This window comes from Limanda limanda, chromosome 12 (assembly GCF_963576545.1).
Source record: "Limanda limanda chromosome 12, fLimLim1.1, whole genome shotgun sequence".
Lineage (NCBI taxonomy): Eukaryota > Metazoa > Chordata > Actinopteri > Pleuronectiformes > Pleuronectidae > Limanda > Limanda limanda.
Window position 1 is genome coordinate 13603314 of NC_083647.1, and position 21230 is coordinate 13624543.

At 43.6% G+C, this 21230-nt stretch overlaps 2 protein-coding genes across 2 annotated transcripts; one reads left to right on the forward strand and one right to left on the reverse strand.

Moving 5' to 3' along the window:
• Positions 1 to 2856: 2856 nt before the first annotated feature.
• Positions 2857 to 18494, forward strand: c12h14orf180 (chromosome 12 C14orf180 homolog). The gene is made up of 9 exons (XM_061083335.1): positions 2857 to 3308; positions 4011 to 4041; positions 8884 to 8970; positions 10272 to 10392; positions 12165 to 12195; positions 12296 to 12404; positions 15251 to 15414; positions 15525 to 15657; positions 16905 to 18494. Exons 1-9 carry the CDS (start codon positions 3156 to 3158, stop codon positions 17108 to 17110), a joined length of 1035 nt encoding a protein of 344 aa, XP_060939318.1. The 5' UTR covers positions 2857 to 3155; the 3' UTR covers positions 17111 to 18494.
• Positions 18495 to 19586: 1092 nt separating this feature from the next.
• Positions 19587 to 21230, reverse strand: LOC133016119 (transmembrane protein 179-like). Its single transcript, XM_061083446.1, has 4 exons — positions 20921 to 21230; positions 20396 to 20533; positions 19854 to 19932; positions 19587 to 19760 (listed from the first exon to the last, which is right to left on the reverse strand). The coding sequence occupies exons 1-4, from the start codon at positions 21220 to 21222 to the stop codon at positions 19587 to 19589; spliced, it is 693 nt and encodes a 230-aa protein (XP_060939429.1). The 5' UTR covers positions 21223 to 21230.

Below are 21230 nucleotides of genomic sequence, written 5' to 3' on the forward strand. Positions count from 1 at the left end.
CTTAGCATTCTGTTGCAGGAGCTGCTCGCCATTCATTTACATTAGTCTACTCTATTGGATTCCCTGGGAACGGCTGCAGTGGACAGTGTTTACTGATCATTCTGATGTATTTGTCTACCGACTCCAGGTGACAGGTGATCAATATTCCAACTACAGGTAGATTTCCATTCTTGCTGTGTAGAAGGCTGGACATCAGTCAGTATCTTTGTCAAAGTGACTGTCGGCACATTTACAACAAAAGGTGCGGGGAGCAGGATGTGAGCAAATGATCGACATCCGGGTGGTGCCAGCAAGTCAAATAAGTCAATCATCCAGGCTGTAAATTTATATCAGGATGTTGGAAACCAAACAGACGTTGGTAAAATGCAAATCTTTCCCACGACCGAACACTTGTTCAGCCTCTGATATGCACGGCTGCAGCCACATGTGAAATTCCCAGCAGACATTTTGACTTGTCATAGTAGAAGAAGAACAGGTTAATACTACTTTTTAGAACATTCATGATTGCTCTGTTTTTTTCACGTGCCCCAGTTAATCATCACAGTGAGCTAGAATTATCAATAGCAGACCTTCTGTATCATTTTTTATTTCTAAAGACTCCTTCTGCATTTTTTTTTTACATATTCCTGTGTTCCTTCGACTCCCTCTGTATTTTTTTCCATTTTTTACAGACTCACCCTGTTACAAGGCCCCAATTACTAACAATTCCTATTAGATGTTGGAGGTGAACATTTTTAGACAAATTAATGAAAATTTGATATTGACAGCTACAAGTATGAGTTTTCATCGGACATTTATGTTAAGTTCTGTTTCAGCCTCTATGTACTTGTGTATTATATTGTTAAGAAGTTTTACATTAACATACCACCGGAATATTAAGTTTTATAAAGCATCCTGTAGCATCAACTCCTGAAATGCTCACACTGATAGACTCTAACGTACTATAAACTACTTCAATTGAAGGTAACTTTACAGATATTACAGCCTTTTCTGAAGGAAAAAAAACACTAATAATGGAAATGTGGAGTTCATTAATGGACTTCCCAGAAGAAGAAAAAACTCCATGAAGGATTACATTTATTTTTGTATTCACACATTTGTCGCTTTCCTCAGTTATTTCCATATTTAAAAAAAATAACAAAAATCTGTTCCTTCAATTCCTTTAAAATATCTGAGTTGTTTCACCAAAAACTTGTGTATTCAATTTAATCTGCTTTAAAAAACAGAATCATTTATTTTCACCTCTAAAACCTTCACATCTCACCTGGTAGAGCTGCTGCCCCCTAATGAGGCTCCAAGCCTCTACAGTGGGTTCGATTCCGGCCTGTTGCCCTTTGCCACGTCCCCTCTGTTCTCTCTCTGTCCCCCTTTCACACTCTGTCCTGTCAAATAAAGCCCGAAAAAAATCTTCACAGCAGCCAAGAGCAATAAGGCTTATTCATGTTACTTACTCCCAATCATAAGCAAACATGGCAAGCACAGTGATTATATGATATTACATATTGTCAAACTGTCATCATATCAGATATCAAATTATGCCACATTATACGGTTATAATTAACATTAACTTTTTTTCTGCGTGAAACAGTTGCGGTCCTGCTCGGGTGGGTTTCCCTTTGCCTTGGGCTGTTGTCAGATGTTGTTAACATGAAGACGACAACATGGAGTGTGTCTCCTCACAGCTGACGTGTGGCTGATCAGCCTGACTGGCCTGTAATGAGGAACCTGAGCCCAGTCTTTTTGCATTTCCCAGCGATCGGCCTGCATCGCCCTCCAACTCCTTCACATCAGAAGCTCTGTCCCTGCGTTCCGACGCTGTCGACGCCGCAGTGAGCACAATCACTTGTGGGTGACCCCGCTCCTGTGGATGGAGGCGCTAATGGAGCCTGCGTCAACATAATCAGGTCCCACGGCTGCTCTGGATGCTGTTAGTCCAGAACAAGCACTGTCCACAGCTCCATGAGTCTGACCTGCCAGTTTAATACTCTGATCCCCCCCATTCACTGGCGTTCACAGCCATTAAAATCCCATTTTGCTTAGCTGGGTGCGACGGACAGTAATGGAGACTGACTCTGCCCGTTTGCTTTGTGTCCCCCCCCCATTCATTTCCCCCCAGCCACCACGCTCGTGTCCAAATGGAGTGAGGGTGGGGAGGGGTGCTGCTCTCAAAGTCGGGAGGCATTGGTGATCCTCTCGATCATCGGTGCTGGGGCCACATCTCTTCTCCTGGGCTCGCTCGCCCTCTCCCCAGGCACAGATCGGCCTCACATTAACGTTGATTAGCAGAGTGTGAAGGGAAGTGAGCAAACATTCAGAGAGGGCACTCCTCGCGGATAAATATTTGTTGTCCTTGTTTGGTTAGTGTATCGTAATGGCCATGTGTATACATCAGCTCTCCAGTTTGCTTTTAAGACCATTTACAAAAGCCCGGTTCCTGTGTGGTGATGTAAAACATGCTCACGCAGCATTCACATCTCGTGCACTCCTCATTAATAAATCATGGGGCAGCAGGACTTGAAATTATTTCCTCACAGACTGTAGACGTACAGTACATGATGCAGAGCTCGGTGAAGCAGCAAGGACATTTTGGCTAAACACTGGATGAAATTTGAATTTGACTGCAAATTGCAATTATCTATAGAATACAGGTCATGTGCACACTGTTTGCTCTTCATCATCCAAACAAATAATCCTTGCATTTTCCCTGTTGTAGGATTGGAGAGAGACACAGTGTGCCACACACACTCTGGCGGGGCTACTGTGTGTGAGCAGAGCAGGGATTGGTGCAGAGCTCTGCCACTCACACAGCAAATACTCTCCGACTTCCTCTGTCCTCCTTTCCTGGTGCAGCCTGGGAGGAGGGAGGGGAATGGATCTTTTCTGTGTGAGTCGCTCGAGCTCCCTCAGCCGGCTCCTGACCACCTGTCCTTGACTTACTGTGCTCAGACGTGACTGAGAGCAAGCAGCTCACTGATCCTCCAGCAGCCTTTGTGTTGTCTGTGTCGATGCCTTTTTTTTCTCTCCACCTCTCACTTGCTGTGTGGCTGTGTCCTCCTACCTGTGGTGCCTTCAGTGGACTGGCGTAAAGAGCAGCATTCTTCCTCAGCCGCTGGAGCTCTGATGGGAGGCAGTGCTGGCTCCGGCTGGGACTGGGGATGCTGAACAGGGGGAGGGAGGGCCTGTTCGAGCTGGGACAGCAGCTCCAGCAGCAGGGGGAGTACCAGGCCGCCCTCCACTGCTTCCTCAGCTGCCTGCTGGGACTGAACCATGTGCAGACCTTCACCTCTCTGCCCAACTGCCTTCACCAGGTGAGCCACATGAGGACTGGGTGCACACACACACACACACACACACTCACACACAACCTGTATCTACCTCACTACCTTCCTTTGTCTTACACACACATACACATTCAATACATCCGTCCACAAAACGTGCCATCTCGTGTTTGCACAGCTGTTTACACACATCTGCATCACTTTTCCTTTGAGCATCATAAACAGGATACAGTCAACCTCTAGCTCCAACACCAATGTCAAATCTAACAGCACAGTCAATCATGTGTGTCAGTGTTGACACAGACAATAATATACGCCTCAGTGGGACAGTGCATGCTCCTAAAAGAGGTGTTTCATACTGTCTCTTCCACTGTGTGTGTGGGGGGGCTATGTTTTGTTATTTCTGAGGTCTGGGACGTTAGTGTTTTGGCACCGCATGGTGACACACAGAGCTACTTTACGAGGCTCATCCCACAAAGCCAGGGCTACAATTTTCTTTATGTTTAGTAAAGGAACGTCTCTGATGTCAAAACACGGCCTTTACTCCAGAGCTGTGGAACGCCTGTTATGATGTCTACTACAGCGATTGGTGCTCTGAGGACAGCTGAATTACTTGTTATGACAGCCCATGACATCATCCATACACACAGACACACACACACAGATACAGGAATCTTGTTTGAAATGAATGATATAAAACGTATCCATGCCCTGTTTTTCTGTGCTTCACAGATTGCAGAGCTCTTCATCACTGAAAAGAATTGTATCCTTTCTCCGCCCGCCGTCGCACATCCGACACTTTTACTTTCACCGTCCGGTAAGCGTTAGCAGGCGGCTAACTATAAAACCAGCATTCTATTTCGGAGAGGTGAATGTGCAGAGGATTGTGATGGGAGGCGGCTGCTGCAAATTCCAGCACAATGGGGGATGTAGAGCCTTTATGGGAGGCTGTGTAAAGCGGGAGGGATGAGTGGATGTCTTTGGGCCAGTTCATAATAACACGTTTGTCCCAGAGTGCAGCACGTTTTGTGTGTCGCTCAGGCTGTGTCTGTCTCTTAAGAGGATTTGTAGGCTCTTATCTCCTCTCAACAGAGTGGGAGAGCACTAATTAACCTGTATCTGCACTGACTAGCAGGTGCATCGCCAATTCACTGCCTCTATAAACTAAAGCATAGAGGTAATAGAGAGGTGTTAGGTTTCAGGATAGATTACCTCCACTGCTCCTCTCCCCCGTCACTGAGACAGTCCAACACTTAACTTGCCAGCTCATGTTATCTATCTCAGCGAGGCACTTCCCCCCTCACCGTCCGTTTTCCAAAATAGGTCAATTTGCTGAGCTGAGCTCCACCAGTCGCCGTCAGAGTCCCAGAATGAAGGGGTGGCTACTTAAGAGGGTCGTCTCCCATGACGGGGTTAAATCTTTTGACATACAGTCCAATATTACATCACATCATCAATAGTAATGTTGTCATGTTGGGTCAACTGTAGCGTTTTTTAATGTATGATACAGTTACCAGGTCATGCTCTTTACTTGTAGTGTATTAGATTACAGCCATGAGATCGTAGCCGCATCTTACACTGTTGGATATTTCAGGAGCAAAGAGGAAATATTTATACTAGGATGGCACTCAGTAGAGCAGGTACCTCCGCCAAGGCTATCGCTCTGTCTCGCCATGTCAAAGAACATAAAAGAGAATTCCTGGATCGGCCTGTTTCATTTTCATTGAAATAAATTCATTAGTTTTTGCATGAGATGCTAACTAACAAACACGCAAACAAATACATATCAAATGACACTTTATCACCATAATGCATTTATATGTACTGCATCAGATACAAATACCATGTAGATAGAACTTGTATTCAAACTGTTACAGACAAAACCCACATTAATCACAGGCAAAATACTCTTTCTCTAATATAGATGAAGTAACTGAATAAAGATCACTATAAAAGTACTTAAATTACATAACTTAAGTTTGTATCATTATCCAGATTTGCTTATAATCGTTTCATAGATACCAGCACTCTACATATGTCTGTTTTTTTCCTATAAAGATCTCGGCAATATTTCTTACAAAATTCACAATAAATTGGCAAAACACCCGAATGTCCTCGCACTGTTAAAGAAAGGGAAAATGAATTGAACCAAAACTAAACGTCTTCCGTGACCCTTACCTCATCATTCCACCAAGCTTCCTAGTAATCTGTCCAGTTCTTTTTGTGCAGTCCTGCAATCAAACAAACACAAACTTAACCTCCTTGTCAAGTTAAAAAGGACAAGTAATATAATTTATTGAAGTAATAAACGTAATAGCAAAATATAGACGTGAAACATATGTAATCAGACAACAAACAAGAGAATAATATGCACAAATAAGATCCTTGTGGATTGAAATATGTTTTCTGTTAATGACTGTTGTGTTGTGTTGAAAGATTTGGACCTTTCCCATAAAATGTTCCTTCAGTTATTTTCGGCAGTCATGTTGTGATCGTTGAGACGGTCCCTCAGAGAGGAAGGTGAAGGGTTGTCATGCTCAAACTGGAAGCAGGATGTGGGAACTTTGCTGTTTCACAAGAATGTTTACAACAGCTCTCTCTGCAGTGTCTCCTCACATGTCGTCTCTGAGTCTCACCAACGCCAAGACTAGTAAACAAAACTGAATCATCCTATTCAGAGAATCGGATTTCATCGTGTTCCACTGGCTTTGATCCAGACAAATAGTTGCAGTTGATAGTGACTGTGACCGCTCAAGGTTTGATGTGCTGTTATCAGAGCGGGCAGCTTGTGCACAAGTGACCTCTGTCCAAAGCCAAAAGCTCTTTTGAGTGTTTACTGATAGATCTTTCATGGAAAGTCTGCTGCTGACCTGGTAAATCTGAATTCAGACTCAAATAAATCAGAATATCCGATAATAGCCTTCACATTTACTACGTTTAAGTCGATATTTATCTTGGAAATTAGTAGATAGTCATAAGAACATATATATAGTTGTCTCACATTTAAAGGTCCAGTGTGTAAGATTGAGGTGAAAGGGATCTATTGGCAGAAATTGGATATAAAATACTCTTAGTGATCATTTCACTACTGTGTTTCATCTAAACTGTACAAATTTTAGTTTTCTCTAAATTATAAGGGGCCCTTTATATTTACGGCATTACCTCCTCTCTACGGAGGCCGCCATGTTTTTTTTACAGTCGTCCGAACTGGACAAACTAAACACCTTTTTGAGTTTTTATGACAACTGAACGCTACCACAGGTTCTCATGTTTTCAAGGGGAGGTCGAGGTGAAGGGTATTTAGCTCCAACTTCACCACTAAATATCAAAAAATTCTACACCCTGAACCTTTAATTATTGAAAACAGATCAACTAGTGGAGTGCATACCTCTTAAGGACCCATATTTGAAATTCGCTAGAGCTGCATTTTTATTTGGATCTGAACCAAATTGCACACACTCATAGATACTAGTCCCCTTAACGTGTCTAAATTTCTCATCAAGATCCATGATCTTCTTGGATTGTGTCCCATCCTTCCACCAACTGTCATGGAAATCCATTCAGTTATAACTAATCCTGTTTACAAACACAAAAATAACCAACAAACACATGCAGATGAAAACATGACCTCCTTGGTGGACGTGATGAAATAGAGAGGAGTGAGACAGTGAGCTCGATGAGGTTATACAGCAGATCAGATGTGCATTCTGAAGGTGCCTGTGTTAGTCCCTGTGAAGGTTTGAAGTGCAGTCCGATATCAGTTCCCTGCTGGTTGATTATGTGTATATTTGTGTGTATGTGTGGGCAGCCTGGTCCCTGGAGAGGGTTGTGTTAGGTTCCTGTTGTGGCATTGTTGTGATCCAGCCAGGCTAAGAATAACCGGCAAAAGAAGTGCTCTGACCTTTGATGAAGACTGTTCCTAATCCTCGCTCCCATAGGCACAGACTCATACTCATCTTATTTCTGGCCGGCAGGTTACTCCTAGGAGCTGTGACACCAGAAAAATGCATTTCTAATCATCCTTTATTTTTTCTCAGGACTCATTGAAAACATCAGTGCCACATTTGGGCTATTGTGCGCAATAATTATGTAAATCCCAGGAAGTTTTGTGTTATTAAAAATGCTGGGTTTTCATGATGTCTGACATCTCTTAATGTACTGTACACTGAATTATTCACATGTACATCTACTTTCAACATTCATCCCTCAGCATACACCATCTTTTCTAGTGTCTACTCACCAGTCACATTATTACCCCCGCCAAGGAGCTAGGCTTCCCCTATGTCCGTTGGTTTGTTGGTTTGTTGGTTTGCAAGCAAGATTACGCAAAAACAATTTAAGAGATTTCCATGAAACTTGGTGGAAGCATGAAGTATATGCCAAGGAAGAATCCGTTCTTCAGATGCAGATCTGGACCACGGACATAGGTTTTTACTTTCTTTAACGTTGTGTGGTTTTCAACATTGTCACCATTTTCCCGAGAAAAATTCATTGATCTCTTTAAAAAAGAGGCACATTTAGGGAATTGATATCTATGGGATATTTGATGTAGCTTGATTAAATTAAAGGAGACTGTTGGGCTTTGGCAGAGGTATGTGCACTGTACTGAGACATTCTGATTAAATGTTGTTCTATCTTAAATATTACTGTATGAAAACTGTCTTTTCCTTTTGGGACCAAGTTGTGTTTACAGCTTTAATTTGAGCAGTGTCTTGGTTTTCTTGGCTGGTGTGCAGTTTGCCTTAGTCTCTGTTTCTTCAGTAGTGTGGAGTGCTGACATTATTCTCCTGGTGACACAATGAAGGAAACCAGCTGCTGTGTTTTTCATCTCCAAGCCCAACAGTTCTCTGAGAGTGGAAAACTACTATCCATCTTTACAACCTCAGTTTAATATTGTAAATATATTGAAGTGTAATTGGCAAGTATGGTCAACGAAAGTGAAGTACCTCAAATGGAATGAATGTTGCTTTACAGATGAGAGCTCTGGTGTTAAGTAGGACATTTTCTTCGGCAGGGCTGTGTTTATTTTAAGCATTCCCCCGTCCCATTGGTCTTTAAATTCACCTGACAAGCATCAATGGTGTCACTTTACCGCGGCACGGACACAACGTGAGCGAAATGCTTTTGACATAGTGAACAGGCTCTATTTTTAGGTGGCTTTAAATAGAGTCTTTTAATGGAAACAAAAAAAAGAACCTGGTATTGAGATAAATCCGAATGAGGCTGGACAAAACATGAATAACAAAAGACAGAACCAGACATCAAAAAGACACAGTGTGATTATGAGATACCAAATGTAATCAGTTACAACTGTATTGTAAGTTTCAGCAAACAAAAAGTGACAAAAACAGCAGATAATGGCAGAAAAACAATGGAGTTAGCCGCCAGTTGAAGTCTGTGTTTTCTAAATCCAAACCTCAACATCAACAATCTGCTCCGGGTTACTGCGCTCGCTGCTCGCCCCCAAAGGGGTCCTCCTCCAGAGGGATGGAAACAAAAACAAAAAAATGGGCAGCGTTTGAGTTGGCCAACGAGGCTGTTTTTAACATCAACAACTGACTAATCCCATTGACAACCGAGACCCATCCTTCACCCATATAAACAGATGGGAAGGCCCTCCAGTTCATCCAGGCTGAGAAAATGTTCTATGAGGTGGCACTGATCGAGCTCACAGCTCTCCATGGGAGCACAGGCAAGTACTCCTGACATTATAATACTGATGAATATACTTTTGGGAATATTAGTGTGTATGTATATTGTTCAGCTTCAGATTAATCATCTTCTTTGATGATGCATGTTTATTTCCTTTAATTTAAAGAAATTATAGGAAATCATGAGGAAATTATTATAATCAATGGATTATTGATATTTTTGTATAATATTCCTTTGAAAGGTTTGTAGATAGGAACATGTCCAGGATGATGTTTAAAGGTGTTGAATCTCATTTTATGTTATATTTGGAGACTGTGAGTGAAGCTGTTCACACTCTGTTTGTGTTCGGCAGCTTCCCAGATTCACTTGTTACCTGCTGCTACAAACTAACCAGCAAAAAATGCACCCGCTGTTTTTCTGTGTCTCCTCCCAAATCCATTCTGATCAACTTTTTAAGCGGATATGAAATGAAGTCCCATTTCATCCAATTCCATCTTTGTGTACGATGAACCTGGTGGAGCTTTAAATGAGCATTCACCGCAAGGCCGCTCATTCATCACCTGCTACTGCCGCCGCTCCAGCCGTCTGCCTCTTCCTCTGTGTCTGCTGCTGAGGCAGCAGTGCAGCGTAGCGTGAGCACAGCGGAGGACGGGGACGGGCGTAGTAGAAGACAAATGGCCACACTTTACACTATCTCATTAGGAGCCATGTGTCGCCATAGAATACTGAGGCCCCTGATTCAGCACTCACTCAGATTGAATGCTGGACTCCTCCAGGGGCAGAGCTGGCACTGAAGCTGCACTTTACAAGCTTCCTTTCTCTCCCCCAGTGTATTTTCAAATGCATCCTCCTCCTGTGTGTCCCCACTGACAGCTGTTGTAATTGTCCTTCTGTGGTTCTTGTAAGGCAAACAAAAGGGTTTGCCGTTTCCCATGATTTATTTGCATTCTCTCTTTGCACGAATTACAATCCAAACTCATTTCCTCCGTCATTGTGCTTGGTGTGTCCAGTACAGACTGTATGTTTGTGGTGTGTCACCATGTGCATGCATGTGTGTGTCTCAGTGTTCCAGTGGGCGTGGCGAGTGTGTTGTTTGACTCACTTATCTGCTCTCTCCTGCCCTTATCTCTGCTCTCTCAGCTCCCGTCCTCAGTCGGCTCCACTCTGCTGCTCAGGCTTAAAGTCTGCAGCAGTGCACCGACAGGCTGTGCCACATACTCAGGCTTTTTTTTTCACACTCTGTCCAGTAGCAGAGTGGAAATAATAGTGAGGAGCCAGGGCTAGATAGGAAGACTTGAGTGGTTATTGACTGTGTTTCCATGCCCTGCGTGTGCATAACAGGGCCTCAGGAGGAGGCTACGCTGGGCTCTGCAGGATGGACGACCACAGAGGAGCTGTCGGAGCAGGCCTCCCATGCTCAGCACCTCGAGCGGCTGGCTCAGCTCTGCATCATGAGCAAACAGTAGGTAAAACTGTGTCCTGCTGTAGCTTCTGCTGTACTGCTTAATGGGTGTAACATCATCTGTAGGCTCATTATGAGCACATTTTAAGTTATATATTGCCAATTTTACATACGGTCAAAATACAATTTGCATATGTATCATTATATATGTGTCTTAATTACTTTTGACCCTTTGTCATTTCACAGAACAGAAGTGAATACAGTGCAAATTCAGGTGTAACTAAGCAAACAGTATATTGTGTGTTATCAGTTTTATTACGTAAGCAGCAGCTCATTGTGTAACGACAGATAATAACTCATATGATACTAAAAGTTAACTTGTCAGACAAATTTATTGTTAATAAATATTTTATGGAAAGACCATTCATGGTACTTGGGTAAACTATGAGACAACTTAAAAAATATTTGTATATATTTGCTTTTAAGAACTTTTCATATCAGTACAAGTCACTTCCCCCGTCACAGACGGGACATTTTGGTTACAGACTTGTACGTCCACACGTTTGTCTTTCCGGAGTGGAAATTTTCTGAACTAGATAAACTCCAAGTCTTTTTAGCCAGAGTTGAATTTCCCTGTGGATGTAGAGAAAAGAGACACCGCACTCTACGTGAGTGTTACAAGAGGAACACCTTAACAGGATCTGCTGTCTCCTGTTGCAGGGGTACTTTGTTAGGCCGTAGCAAGCGCCCATTTTCTGTGCCTCTGTTGTCATTGTTGAGAATAGGTCATTTAACCTGATTGCCAGAGAGGGTGACAGGGGGCGGGAGGTTTGCTCTGCGGAGGGCTTCACTAATGCACGAGCATGCAGTTATTAAACTTAGATGAGATGGTTTGAAATATGATTCTGCTCTTTGATTTCTTAGTGTAGATTTGAGAAATTTACCTAGTGAGGAAAGAAAACACAAACTAGATTATTGGTCTTAAAGCCATCACTCAGCCCTGGTTTTTAATGTCCTGCCGACAGGATACTGTAGGATACTTCCTGAAACTTTCAGCCATGTCGCAGGAAGTGGTTTGGGCCGGCGAAGGGCTTTTCTGTCTTTGCTGATCAGATGTCCCCTGAGAAAGACCTAAAGCAGCGCAAACTGACACCTGGCCATTACTAATTGAAAGGGAAGTGTGGGTTTGGAACAGCTAAGCTGACATCTGTCCCACTAAACAGAGCTTGCTCTACATCTACAGGCACACGTGAGGGTGTGAGGGCGTGAGGGTGATGAATGTCTTTGGCTGGCTTTCCGGGGCAGATATGAGCAGAACAGCTGGCCAACTCTCAATGAGCCACGTCGTGTTAACCTAGTTTAGCACTAAGTTGAGGAGTGGTGGAAGGGCACGAGTTGGTAAACCAACCTGTGAGCCCCATGTCTTCTGTAATTCACCCTGGACAGGACACAGGGGCAGCCGGCGCTGGCAGAAATAAAAGGTTCAACTTCCTCCGTAAGGCACCGGGCGCCTGGAGCCCTGCTGTCTGTGACCGCTCACAGCCACACATGTTAAGATTCGTCGTGCTGCTGCATTCAAAACAGTGCACTCACCTTGCAATGCAGCACCGAGCCACTGCGCTCGATAAAGATCAGGCCTTGTTATCGTCTTTGAAAAATATTTACAGTATTTATGTTTTCCGATGGAAGAAGAATGTGCAGATAGAATCCATCTGATAATCCAGAGTCGTCCATCTCCTAAAGACGGCACATGAGTTTACTCCAGCTCCACAGAAGAAGAAGTGGTAGTGCATTTGTTTAATGGCGCTATCTTCTATTGTTTTTCCTTTCAGACCTCACCTCGCTCTGGAATACAGCGGTAAGGTGCGTACGCTTCGTCACCCTCTTCGGACTTTAGAACAAATCAAATATTTTATGCTGTTCAAATATAAACTGGAAATCCCCACGTCTCTGCGTCTTTCAGGCTACAAAGATCCACCAGAGGGCTTTCGGTAATGACCACCCAATCACAGCCAGGAGCCTGGAGCTTATGGCCACCGTCTATGCTGAGATTGGCAAGACTGAATATTCAGGTAAACACTCAGTGGGGACGGGGTGGAACAACAAGCACCACTATTATTCCGAAGTGATGTTGCGACATGAGGATGACGACCGCAGCAAGACTAATAGACAGTGCAAAACAAACACGGGATCATGACTCAGAAACCATTGCGGAGGACGCCTCTCGCAGCCATTTAACGCCGCTAACGCTCAGTGTGACACATGAAGAGAGGAGAGCTTCCTGTCTTGTGAGGCATGACAATACCAGAGCAGTGATGTTAATGTCAGGACCATTTACGTGACCTGTTTCACACAAGTGGAGAGCGTTTCTGCTTCAGCGAGCTCCCAGCAGAGTGAAGCCTCTAAACCATGTCCACCCATTACAGTGTTAAATTAATAAACACTGGCAGTTATTGGGGACATGAGTGTTTTTTGTGCGGAGCAACAAAAAAAGTGTGACAGTTTGAGGGCGCGGTGCAGTTCTACAGTACGTGTGTTTGCTTGGCTTGCACTATGAGAGAGCAACACTGACTCTGAACTTTCTCTGCATTTTTGTGAACACTGCTGTAAAGTACAAAAAAATGAAAAACACAGCAGTGGGAAGAAACCGTCCTTGTTGTTGAGTCAGCGTTCGGAGTCGGTGGAGCTGAACACAACCAGCTGCGTAAAAGACAACTGCACACACAGACACAGATTTACTGTTTTTCCTTGTTTTCCACCTCAGAGGCTCAGAAACATGTGCGGGGGGGTCAGAGAGCGGTTATGGTTGTTGCCGCAGATCAGTCCACACATGCACACTACTCGTGACCTTTTACTTTGTATTGTACACAGAGGAATCCTCTTTGACCCACAGTGAGATGCTTCCACTGAGACGTGTTTACAGCTGTTTTACCCGGATTCCTCTCACTGAGTCAGTCAGCCTCCGTCTGCTGCCAAACAATTTGTGTTTGAATTAGACTCAATCAGCTGCAGTTAGATTGTACCTTATGTAGCAGTGTGTGGGAATATTTAGAAACTAAGTACCTATTTTAGCAGCTGAACACCATGGTTCACTTTTTTAGAAAAGGAAGTCTTTTAAAATGTAATCTTAACGTTTACAATTTTAAACACCATCATTAAAACACACAGAGGCAGCAACTGGCCAACTGTCAGATCTTAACAAACAGGGCAGCATATAATCACTAAGTACAGTTGAAAGCAAGGATTGCAGTCTTTGGTCCGTTCTCCCCATGTTAACAACCATCTCTGTGTGCGTGTCATTCAGCATGTGCATGACAGGGCGCCATACTCATGTTTGGGGGACTTGTTTACTGGCCAATCACAAGCAACGTCCGCAGAGGGGCAACTGTTGGCATGTTGACAAACCTGCATGGATTAGGAAATAATGTTTCCCTCATAGGTTAACATTGCAATCTAATTATGTAACTGGTTGTTAACTTCAGTTATTGTTAGACTGAGGCTGACGACGATTTCACACCCACTCAGAGAGAGGCAAGATGTGGTTGGAGGAAAGCAGGATGACCTCAACACATGTTCTGTTCTTGTCCTCTCATGCTGGACGTAGGGTGCCCTGAGCACTTCAGTGACTCACTTCTGCCTTTTGATTTACAAACTGGTTTTACAAGACAGGTTCCTGCTAGCTGGTTAGAATGCAAACATCAGTTAAACTTGTGCAACAAAATCCTTCAACATAATGTCAAAAAAATGTCTTCATACTCTCTTCAGACGTTTTTTTTTTTTTAATGTTTAAACTGAAATACTTACACATTGCATTCCTTAAAGTGGATTGTAAATTCGTAAATTCAAAGTTGTTTATCATTTTGGATTCTTTCACAGAATCTTCCAAAGTCCTCATAAGAAATTGAAGCAATAAATAACCAGGCACAAGGAGCAGCTCTGTGCAGAACAAAAGACTATAGACTACGATAGACTACAATAAAATGTTAAAAGATTTGTTCTAACTCCATCAAAGATATCAGACTTTTCCTCAGGTCAACAAAAAGAATAAACACGTCACCCTCCATAATTTATCTCCCTCGTCCCCCTAATAATTTTCATACGATAATTTATGGAATGAGTTTGACTGCACCTTATTCATTTAACTGTCTGATGTAATATAAACTTCGTATTGTTGGACTATCTGAAAAAGTGGCAGTGTGATTTAGTTAAATGAGCATCCACACGAGTATGTCATGACTTTAAGTAGATTTTTTTGTTGCATATTTATTTTCTTAATCATCTGTATCAAGTTGCTATCTTATCCGAATATTCTTTAGGGAACATGTTCATCTTACATGTAGAAGGTTATTCCAATAATGGCTTCCCGATTTATCATTGCACAATTGTAAGGCAATTCTCAAGCCAAATTAAAAAAAGATGCTTAAAACTGTTCAAGTCTTGTCTTTTAATCAACCGGTCTCTCAGGCCACTGTTGTTGTAAATTATTCAGAACAGATCAACTGATTAAATCATTGATCATTCAGACACATAACAACACATTAACAGTCAGTTGGAGAGAGGAGAAACTTTTAGACAATAGAAATGAAGCAGCAACAGGGTTAATTTTTAAATACTGGGTGGTGTTGTATTTTCAGATGTGTGATGAGATCAATACAATATGTAAATCTGGTGAATATCTACAGCTTTTAGTGCAAAGACACTGAGGATAAAAGAGTTTCCTTGACTGTCCTCGTATCAGCTTTTGTAACTTAAACCGTGTTCCACCTGGCGCCGACGGAGTCAACACTCGTGTCTCCTCTCTGTCACATTTGCATGTTTAACTTTGAATATTTAACTTCGCCTCGTTGCTTGTAAACTCCAGTGTGAAGCAGCACTAGATAACCGCTCATGTACCGTGTGGTCATGGTTCTCCGTCTAGACTCCCTTGGTCAGTGTGTGTCTGCGCTGTCCAAACGCTTCGCTGCTGCAGAGTCCATCAGAGACACCGCCAACTCTCTTCCTCACTCCCACCGGGAGAAACACTCAGAGGTCCGACACAGGAAGGACAGCCGCAACCACCAGGAGGACGCACCCAAACCTAAGGTAAAGAGTCTGCAGGCTTCTTTCTCTGTGTCTCTCAGCTGTGTGTTGCTGCCCCTTAACTGTTTCTCTGGAGCATGTGACGAGTATTTCTTTTCCTGACCTATATCTAGATAGCCAATGGCAAAGTCCCCACCTCCATTCTAAAGAGGCCAAGCCCCAACTATGGGTCAGACGCGGAACTGAACCACCGGCGGAAAGGCGAGCGGAGGGTTCGATTCCGAGAGCCAGAGACCACGGTACATGGTGAGAACATTAAGTTGCAGTTTGCTCAGAGTCTGTCAGACGTGTTTGTTCAGCCAGAGAAGTTACACTGCCCTCAGCAGCTGCAGCACTTCAGCCAAACTGGTCCAGTGACTGAACATCATCTAGGTTGTACATACCGGTGTTTGCACTGTCGCCTCCGAGCAAGAAGGTTCCCAGTCTGAATCCGGCGTGTGCTTTCTCAAGCTTTCTCCCACAGTCCAGAGACATGAAAATTAGGGTTAGATTAACTGGAAAGTCAACATTGACCATAGGTGTGACTGTGACTGAGTGTGGATGGTTTGTCTCTGTATGTTGTGATACTAGCGACCTGTTCAGAGTCTCACTCAATCTCAGCTGGGATTGGCTGCGGCTCCCCCTGTGACCCTCTAAGGTTTAGAGATATAGATGATGGATGGATTTTCTGCAGCTCTACATTTACAGGGACACGTAAAAGAGAATTCACTGACATGGCAACACTATGAAGGCAATTTTAATTCATTATCGAAGAAAATTATTGCCATCCCATTTTATGTAGGGCCCTCAACCCACATGTACCAGTGTTGTATATCCACTTAGCAGACACGAGGCACAGAGAACTAAAAGGCATCAAGACATCCCTGCGTTGCATCGTAAACTCTTCCCCCCGGGGGATTCTGTACTATTTAAAAAATATTGTAAAGCCCAGAGACGTCCAAACATGAGCAAGTGATTTACTCTTCCCGATTAATTATGCATGCAAATGAGGCCCCATGAAGTCTGCTGCAGAGAGATAGTGTGTGAGGGCCCAGCAGCCGGTCTGCAGCTGCTGTACAGCACAGAGGTCTCTTGTTGACTGACTGGTCTGTTTTCTGTCGGCTCCGCAGACCTCCCTTGCTGCGACTGTTTAGGTGGTAAGTGTATCTGCAAGTGTTCAGAGCCACTGTGTGCATTTGCATGAGGGAATTAAAACAACAGTGCACTTTTAATACCCGAGTTAATTAAGCAGCGAGGAAATTGATTTAGTTTAGTTGTGAGGTTCTAATTGTGGGTTAAATGTGCCTTTTGAGTCACTTTTTCCACTGCCATGCCAACTGGAGTTCATCATAACCCACTTTACAATGTGTGTGGGACACAGAAAGCACAGTTGTTCTCCTCTACACTCTAAAGGTGCAGTCCCATTAAATCACAAACCGGCCTCTTCCAGCATGTGATCGTTCCAGTCCTCATTTACAAATCATAACTGTGACAATCTGTTTCTCCGCACGCAGCCTACGAGACGACGCGGTCCCGCCCCCACCTCGCCCTCTTCACCTGCCTCTTCCTGCTGATGTCATTCCTGGGTGTGGCCATGTACTGCACAGACCGCCGGCGCCCGCAGCGAGTGTGCGAGGAGCTGGAGGCCGCGCTGGCTGTCTACCTGCTGCATATGAAGCAGCTGGTGTGGGGCTGCTGGATATGGCTGACCATGCAGTGACTGAGACTGACCACAGATGGAGACATTCTTTCACTTTTTTCAGACCCCTCGTCGTTTCCTTTTTACCTTTGAAGAAAAACACCTCAGCCGTTTGGAACGGCTCCGTCTGCGGGGTCCAACCACGCCCACGGTGAAAAAGGGAAAAACGTATGACCCCAGAAATATGTAGCTTCCATATCTTTATGTATATACGTATTAAATCCTTATTTAAGTTGTACGGACATTTTGCACATCTGCAATGTTGATGCTCACATATAACACTAAATCACATACGTGATTCTACAGCTCATGTCACATTGTATGTGGGTGAATGTCTCCATGGAATGCAAAATATTTATTTTGTTACCGTACATGATTTGTGTATATCAGATATGACACAGAAGTGAATGTGTATATATGACTCAGTGTACTAAGGACTATCACAGTATTCTGCCTTGTATTTGCACATAAATTAATGTTAGAGGTGTTTGGAAACAGCTTTAATTGGCCTGACATGAGGAGGAGGAGGAGAACGGAGGAGAACGGAGGCGCAGACTGTTCGACAATGATCCGTAGGCAAGACAACACAGGGCTGCATCACTTCACAGGTTGAATGACTAACAGGTGACAAACACCTCTTTCTTTACAGACTGTATATCGTCTGTGTGGGTGAACGTCGGCTGGTTCCTCCTTCCACTGAGGAAGCACAATATTATCTTATCATCCAAGAGAATATACTCTGACAGAATGAATGCTAATGCTTGTGACCATGCTTCTCTTTATAACTGCTCGAATCCAACAAAAAATCCTTCAACCTAAATGTTATTTATTCTTCTATACTGTATATCTCATATCCAACGTTCGATTATTTAGAATTTTTTTAACTTTAACTTTTTTTTACCTGTTACATTTCTATTTAAATAGAAAACAACTAAATTAAGGTTTCGATCATGATGTCAAATCCTCACCAAGCTTCGGACAAGTGTATGGATGAATCTGGGTTTGACGAATACTTATTGAACAAAAACAAGGATTCACTCCTTGAATCTAAATCCATTACTTTTTCGGGCCAAACAGAAACATAACAGAATCTAATGGGGAAATATTGTTGATGAAATCAAATATTTAAAACAGCCAGATCACCTCACAACTGGATTATAGGGCACAGTGATGCACATCCCACACACCTCGCATTACGAGCAATAACACACATCAAATAGTTTCCGGTATAACATTTTTCTTTATATATATATATTATATACACATATATATAACAGGTTTCAGGGAACTCAGAGGGAAAGTGTTGGACTTGTAAGATCAGAGCTGTGGAGAAGAAAGAACTACTCTCAAGTCTGTACTGTTAATAACCAAACTGTCCTTTGCAATAAAAACAATACCCAGTGAACTCATGTCCTGTATGTGCACATTTAGCTTAGAGGCTTCATTTCACCACTGTCCAAACTTTCACGGTTACACTTTGAAAGAAGTGCCTTTTCTGGAGGGTTTTCTCAGCTCCCACTGTTTTTATGATTTCAATTGTTTTGAATAAAACTGTAATTGCCTATAAAAGTCAAGCAGGTGCTTTCTTCGCTGTGACCTATGAGGAAGATGAAGCCGCTCTCACGTACATGCACTGAAACCCAGAGCCTATCCCCCGAAGGAGCTGAAGTGAGTGTGTAACGTCTGTGACGCGTGATATGGAACAGGGGGAGAGATGCATGCAGGTACAGTTCTGCATGTATTCACAGTAAAGCAGCATATTGGGATGTAGCCTTTAAAGTATAAGGGAGAAGCATGAGTTACAATTTGGCATAAGATCAGATCTCTTTTTTTTAATCTCACCTAAATTGCTTTAAGCATTTTTTAGGAACCTGCTGCCTGACACACGACGGTCCTGAACTACAATTTGTCGTTTTTATTTAAAGACCCATATGTAACTCTAAAGCAAAAATCATTGGACTTTGGTGCAGCATGCAAAGACTTCTCACTTCATCCTAGCATTGAACATTTGTATTTGGCGTATAAAACAAGAGGATATCCGTTTACATCTAAAAACCACCCTATAAAATCGCCATGCATTACGTCCATGCAGAAGTTTCGAGGGAACGAGATCCATCGGCCGATCCGTCCGAAGCCAATAATACTCTGCTGCTAAATGGAAAGTCATCAGTTGAGAAAAAGTGGGTGTAATTTCCCCCGGATTGGTTTTAATACTATTGAAGGCTATAGTTGTGTGTGTACACAGTGGTAGAATAAAGCAGGACACACTGAGGATTAGCAAACACTGGTAGATTTCTGAGGGGGAATCTATCATCTCTGCAGAACAAAGCTAAAACCTGCTGTTTCATTCAAACCACTGGTAACTGGAAGCACAAGCCAATAGATTCTGATTGTCTACACAGGGAAACATCGGTGTTTCTTGTGGCAGGTGGAGGACGATACACGGTTTGGTGTGAATGACAATGTGTGTGTCTGCACATCCTCTGGCTTTTTTTTTCTAGATCATGCCGGTCTTGAGGTCGGAGCGGTGGCGCGCGGAGCGGCCGAGCAGCAAGTCCTTCTCGTGGATCAGGCTGTCCAGCAGGTCCTCTTGTCTGTAGTTGTGGTAAACCTTGAGGAACGCCATCACTGCGATGGCCAGCCAGGTGAGCCAAGCAGCCCACAGGCCAAACTGAAAGAGAGAGAAGTCATAAATACCGTATGAGAGATTCAGGCTTTTTTATAACACTGTCTGGATGATGCTATATATTAAAAAGTGAACTACCTGAGCTATAGCAAACTGGTCATAAAAAGCAGAGTTGTTCAGGCCAAGTTCTAGATCAGTGTCCTGCAGGTCCTCGCAGCTAAAAGACAAGAGATGCACAATGAGAACCAGAGCAGAGTAGAAATCAAAGGATAACAACACGATGCACGATACATGGCCGGTGATAACGATAACACAACAGTGATTCTGTGATTAACCATTTATTTCCAGACAATACCCTAACGATACATCACAATATCTGTCAGGAACTGAGGAGGAAACAAAATGTCTTTAAAGAGGTGAAGTGCAGTTATCTTGGTGCCTTTTTAGTCTTTAATTAACAAACTAACTTTTCAAGATCCATATGTGCCCAATCTAGAATAACCATAAACTCTCAAAACTCCAAACTATATATAAATATAAAACTAAATATCTATATTTGGCACCAGAATATCAATAATCGTATCTCATGAGTCAGGACGACGATATTTTGACGTATCGATATTTCGTCCCACCCCTGGTGATGAAAGGCAGTGTAAAGTGTTAGAGTGCTGCTCCCTCACCTGCTGGGCATGGTCCCCCCCTCGGTGATGGAGTCACACCACAGGTTGAAGCCCACGCTGACGATGGTGCTGGACAGGAAGACTGTGAACACCACCAGGGAGCTGATCAGCAGGTTGAGGAAGGCGTTGAAGAGGGAGCTGCGAGCAAAAGGGAAATAAAACTGTCTCATCTCGGCTGCAGCCCTGAAACCATCATTCTCTGAAGCATGTAGGTAAACCTGAAACACAGGCAGGACTCTCACACAGCAGGATTTAGTGCTGATGTCACCAAACACCACATGATGAGCATGTGAGGGATCCCTCCATCTTTACACATCAGGAGGACTATGACTGGTTATTTTTTTTAAACAGGGGTTTTCTCTCTGGTTCTTTCACAGCCTGTAATCCAACACATGCACTGTATAATACTTAGAATAGTGCGCACACAAGGTCGTGGAGAGACGCACAGAAAAAGGCTCATTAGCATTTGACCTGTCATTGCATGGAGCCCCGTGACGGAGCGGACGTGTGAGAGGCGGGACTCACTCGTCGTGTCCTTTGCACAGGAAGAAGAGCAGCCTCCACGCCTGCACCGCGGACAGGATGAGGGACGCGATCCCCACGAAGGTGATGAAGCTGCAGGAGGACTCGGGTCCCCACTCCTCCACGATGAAGCGCTGCTTGGACACCGTGATGTTCTCGTTCTGCCACATCCCCCGCGTGAACAGCAGGCACCTCCCGCCGAAGTCCTCCGTGTTCTCCGACAGCGGCACCACGGCGATGAAGCCGAACACGAAGGCGAGGAAGTAGAGGACGCACTGGGCGAAGATGAGATTATCGAGGGCCATTTTGACCC

Coding starts and splice junctions, on each gene's coding strand:
- c12h14orf180 (XM_061083335.1), top strand. CDS start 3,156: ATGCTGAACAGGGGGAGGGAGGGCCTGTTCGAGCTGGGACAGCAGCTC. Junction 12,405..15,250: donor TGGCAAGACTGAATATTCAG/GTAAACACTCAG, acceptor TTCTCCGTCTAG/ACTCCCTTGGTCAGTGTGTG. Junction 15,658..16,904: donor GCCAGAGACCACGGTACATG/GTGAGAACATTA, acceptor CTCCGCACGCAG/CCTACGAGACGACGCGGTCC.
- LOC133016119 (XM_061083446.1), bottom strand. CDS start 21,222: ATGGCCCTCGATAATCTCATCTTCGCCCAGTGCGTCCTCTACTTCCTC. Junction 20,534..20,920: donor CTGTGCAAAGGACACGACGA/GTGAGTCCCGCC, acceptor TTTTGCTCGCAG/CTCCCTCTTCAACGCCTTCC. Junction 19,933..20,395: donor GGGGGGACCATGCCCAGCAG/GTGAGGGAGCAG, acceptor CTTGTCTTTTAG/CTGCGAGGACCTGCAGGACA.